The sequence below is a fragment of the Propithecus coquereli genome, unplaced genomic scaffold (assembly GCF_000956105.1).
Source record: "Propithecus coquereli isolate 6110/MARCELLA unplaced genomic scaffold, Pcoq_1.0 Scaffold714, whole genome shotgun sequence".
Classification (NCBI taxonomy): domain Eukaryota; kingdom Metazoa; phylum Chordata; class Mammalia; order Primates; family Indriidae; genus Propithecus; species Propithecus coquereli.
Window position 1 is genome coordinate 560177 of NW_012153219.1, and position 4223 is coordinate 564399.

Consider the following 4223-nt stretch of genomic DNA (forward strand, 5'->3'; position numbering starts at 1 on the left):
GATACGCGTCCGCTCCGCGCCCACCCCCACCACGGGCAGCCTGTTTGGCTCAGCAAACGCTTTACTTGTTCACGCTCTTCACAGCGGGTCTCTGCAGACAGCCTGGCGAAGGCGAGAATGGCTGCTTCTGCACGAGGGTGGCGGGGGAGGGAGCCAGCTTCCAAGGGCGCGGGGACCCTGCGGGAAGGCGGTGGGTGAGCAGCTCCGCGTGGTCCGCCTCCCTGATGCCCCGCCCGGCTCGCACCCAGGTACCTCGTCCCTTGTCCTTTTGTCCCACCCAATTCCCAGTCACGCCGGAGCGCTCTAGGCTTACATCACATCTCTGCTCATCCCACCTCCGCGTCCCCATTTCTTTCGGTCCTGCCCCCACTGTTCCCCGCCCCGCCCCGTCCGCCCCGCCGCTCATCTACATATCCCGCCCTCCAGCTGTCACCTTGGCTGAGCCGCCCGGAGTTGGGTGGCAGTTTGGGGCGGCCAGGCCGGTAGGGCTTGGGGAGTCGGATGTCGGGGCCCAAGGCTCGGCTCTCCGTCCTGCGTTCTGGCGGCGTCCGCGCCTCCAGGTTCGGTATCTGAGCGTAGGGGCTGCGCCCAAGTGGGGCGGGCGCCCGGGAGGAGGCAGAGGAGCAGGTGGTCCTGAGAGCCCGTCCTGGGGAACCGGGGGTGGGGGTAGGTTGTGTGTGACTGGGGGAGCTCCCCTGCCCCGCGTCCCCCCGTCCAGCCCAGGGCGCACCTGCTTTGTACAGCCTGTGCAGCGAGCGCGCCAGCTCGGAGCCGGAGAGCCCACCGACGCGCGCGGCCTGGCAGAAGAAGGCGAGGCCCGCGTGGGCACGCGTAAGGCGGCCATGGCCGCGGGACCATCCCCTCCAGCCTGGGCCCAGCCGCAGAGTCTGCTGCTTCTTGGAGTAGTAGCTTGGAGGAGAAAGGTGGGGCAGCCCCTTCAGACAGAGCCGCCCCAGTCCTCTCCATCTCACGGGTGGGCAAAACCAAAGCAGGACAGGGAGCCATTTGTTTTTGGCGTGGGGCCAGCTGGGGCCCAGGAAACTGACTGAGAATTCAGAACTCTCCTCCCTGGGGCAGGAACATCAGGGGCTCCCTGCATGGGGCCGGTCTGCTCCTCCCATCCTGAGCCCAGGAGCAGGAGAGGGTGCCCACCTCTTCAACTCCTGCACTGACTTGGAGGGCACAAAGCCCTGGTGCACTAGCTTGAACAGCATCTCAAAGAACAGTGTCTGCAGGCCCTGGGGGTCACTGATGCAGCTGTTCTTCACCTGGCCTGGGGGCAGGAAACATGGGGGAGAGTGAGGTGGGGCATTGCCCAGGCCAGGCCCCACCACTGCCCCACCAGCCTGGCCTCTCACCCATGCACTGAGCCAAGCGGTGGTTGTCAGTGAGCACACCCAGGAAGTCTTTGAAACTCACAATTCCATCACCTAGGAAGAGAGAGGTGGGGGTGCTATGGGTGCCTGCCCCTGGAGAAGGCGTGCCCTGCACATGCTGATCTTGCCAGCAGTTCCGGGTGTTAGAGAATCCAGATCTGCCTGTAGCCAAGGGTAGACCCCAGTTTGGGGGAGAAATAGCCCTTGCTCTGAGGGAGCCCCAAGTCAGGATGTGGATTCACACAGAAGCAATGTTTACAGGCCATGGGATGGGTATGTTGATCAGGGCAGACTTCCTGGAGGAGGGAACTTTAGATGAGGACCAGGCCAGGGTTTTTGTGGGTGGCGTGGCATTCTTTAGGAGAATGCCCAGAGGTGGGAGGGGACAAGAGGGCGGGGATGGGGCACCCACCGTCCAGGTCTGCCTGTTGTAGAGCCTCACACATCTCCTGTGGACTCAACTGGATGCCCGCACTGCGCAGGGCGACTTTCATGCTGCGCATGTCCACGGTGCCTGTCGGGCTGGAGCTGAACAGTTTGAAGATATCCTGGAAGGCTGAGGGCAGAGAGGGGGTCAGGCAGCGAGGTGAGCTGCCCACTGTAGCTCAGGCGGGACTTGGGTCATTCCAACCCTGAGTATCGTAATTTTTAATATAAAGAGTAGCAGAGGCTGCTGTGTGTGGGTACATGTTCAGTGCCTGTTCAATCCTTATGTCCAAAATGCATGTTTGTATCAAAAACACTCAAAGCTCATGTCCAGGGTCACAGCTGGCAGTCTGGCTCCAAAACTACGGTGCTCTGGAGCCCTGCTGCTGCCTTGCATGTAGCAGGCACTGAAAATTGATGATGAATAAATGATTCTGCTTTGAGGGACCCCTGCCAATATCAGGACATGATCTTTGGGGAGCACTGGGACAGTGGTTTCTTCTGTCCTTACTGCCGACAGCTCCAGATCTCAGTGGGATAGGGGAACTCAAATTTTTTTTCTCATGCTTTCTCCTGCCCCTACCTCCTTTCCATCCATTCATCCATCTATCCATCCTCCTAAATACCTTCATTCACCTGTCCACCAATCCATCTAGTTTTCTTTTCCTTCCCTCCCTCCTTTACATACACACACACATCTCTGGGGCCATGCACATTTGTGAGCCCTAGGGGTTGTAGAGATGGCTTAGACAAGCATGGAGGGAAGGTTACGAACACTGGCTTTTTATAGTGAGCTCAGGGCAGGCAACCCCTCAGTTCTGCCCTGAGCACCCCCTAATTTTCTTCCCTACCCCCAGCCCTGGGGCCCTCACCTGCCAGCTGCTGGGACGTCAGGGGCAGCAGGTTCTCATCTGTCAAGCTGCTGCAGAAGGAAGAGGTTGGAAAGGCCAGTGCACCTGCTGCAGAGAGATGCCAGGGCCAGGCAGGACTTACCCCAAACCCAGCACCCCAGGCTTGGCCTCCAGTCCCTGCGCTCACCTCTGAGACCCGGCATCTGGGCCTGACTGTGCTGAACGGGTAGCTACCGGGCCCTTGAATTCCCTTGCCCTCCGTGTGGTCTGCTCAGCCTTCCTGGCCGTGGCCGCTGCTGGCTCCATGGGGGTCAGCTGGGCGGTACGCAGCCACAGCCTCCCTTTCTGCATCCTACCGACCTGCTCCTCTTCTAAATCTCCTGTGAGCAACCTTTGAGGCTTCTGTGGAGGCCTTAGAGGTAGGGAGAGAACAGGGCAGAGGGGCCCAGCCCATTTGGATGCTCAGACTCCAGGGGACATGGGACCAGGCCTGTGGGCATGCAGTTCCACCTCCTCCCAGGATCCTCCTCGAGAGGCTGTACCTGCAGCCCTCTGTCTAGAGTATTTCGGGGGCAGGGCTGGAGCAGTAATTCCCCCCACCCCAGGTGAGGGAAAGGGACCCTCGTCCAGCCCTGATCACCTGTAAGTTCTCTGTGTTGACGGGGGTCTCTTGGTCTTCTGCCTTCTGCTGCCTGAAAGGCAGAGTCACAGGCTCTTAGGCTGGTCCGGGGCTCCAGACTGCCTTTGTGGTGGATTGTAACATCTTTTGCTGGAGGTGCACTCTCTCCCTAACCATAGGCCCACTTCACCCTGTTGGGGCACCTATTGTTTTATTCTTTTGAGATTCTGCCTCCCTTAAGGCATCTGAATTTGTGACTCCACTTTGGACGCTAAATCAGGATGGCAGAGGCCCAGAGGGAGAAGCAGGCCCCAGGGTCCCGAAGCCAGGGGATAGAAGGGTGGAGTCCAACCTACCACATTTTATTTTTTAGAGATGGGGATCTCACTGTGTTGCCCAGGCTGGTCTCAAACTCCTGGGCTCAAGTGATCCTCCCACCTCAGCCTCCCAAGTAGCGGGGACTACGGGCACGTGTTACTGCACCCCGCATCACCTGTCACATTTAAAATACTACTCCAGGAAACCTTAACAATCTTAAAAGAATAGACATCATACAATGTCTGCTTAGATCACAATGGAATTAAACTAGAAATCAATGACATAAAGACGGCTGGAAAATTCCAGAATACTTGGAGATCAAGCAACACACTTCTGAATAATACATGGGGCAAAAAAGAAATCTCTAGAGAAATTTAAAAATATTTTGAATTAAATGATGATGAAAATACAGCTTGTTCAAAATTTGTGGGATGCAGTGAAAGCTGTGCTTAGAGGGAAATTTATACCATTGAATGCATATTTTAGAAAAGGAAAAAGATCTAAAATCAATTTTTTTTTTGTGACAGAGTCTTGCTCTGTTGCCTGGGCTAGAGTGCCATGGCAGCAGCCTAGCTCACAGCAACCTCAAATACCTGGGCTCAAACAATCCTTCTACCTCAGCCTCCTGAGTAG

The 4223-nt window shown here is 57.0% G+C and overlaps 1 protein-coding gene across 1 annotated transcript in view; it reads right to left on the reverse strand.

Moving 5' to 3' along the window:
- Positions 1 to 61: 61 nt before the first annotated feature.
- The window catches only part of SPATA32 (spermatogenesis associated 32), a 12556-nt gene continuing 8394 nt past the window's right edge, over positions 62 to 4223 (reverse strand). The window contains exons 6-14 of the mRNA XM_012661494.1: positions 3294 to 3345; positions 2841 to 3065; positions 2675 to 2721; positions 1789 to 1932; positions 1359 to 1430; positions 1153 to 1273; positions 731 to 909; positions 434 to 646; positions 62 to 177 (exon numbers count right to left, since the gene is read on the reverse strand). Of these exons, the coding sequence (XP_012516948.1) occupies positions 62 to 177; positions 434 to 646; positions 731 to 909; positions 1153 to 1273; positions 1359 to 1430; positions 1789 to 1932; positions 2675 to 2721; positions 2841 to 3065; positions 3294 to 3345 (1169 nt within the window). The remainder of the gene's footprint in view (positions 178 to 433; positions 647 to 730; positions 910 to 1152; positions 1274 to 1358; positions 1431 to 1788; positions 1933 to 2674; positions 2722 to 2840; positions 3066 to 3293; positions 3346 to 4223) is intronic.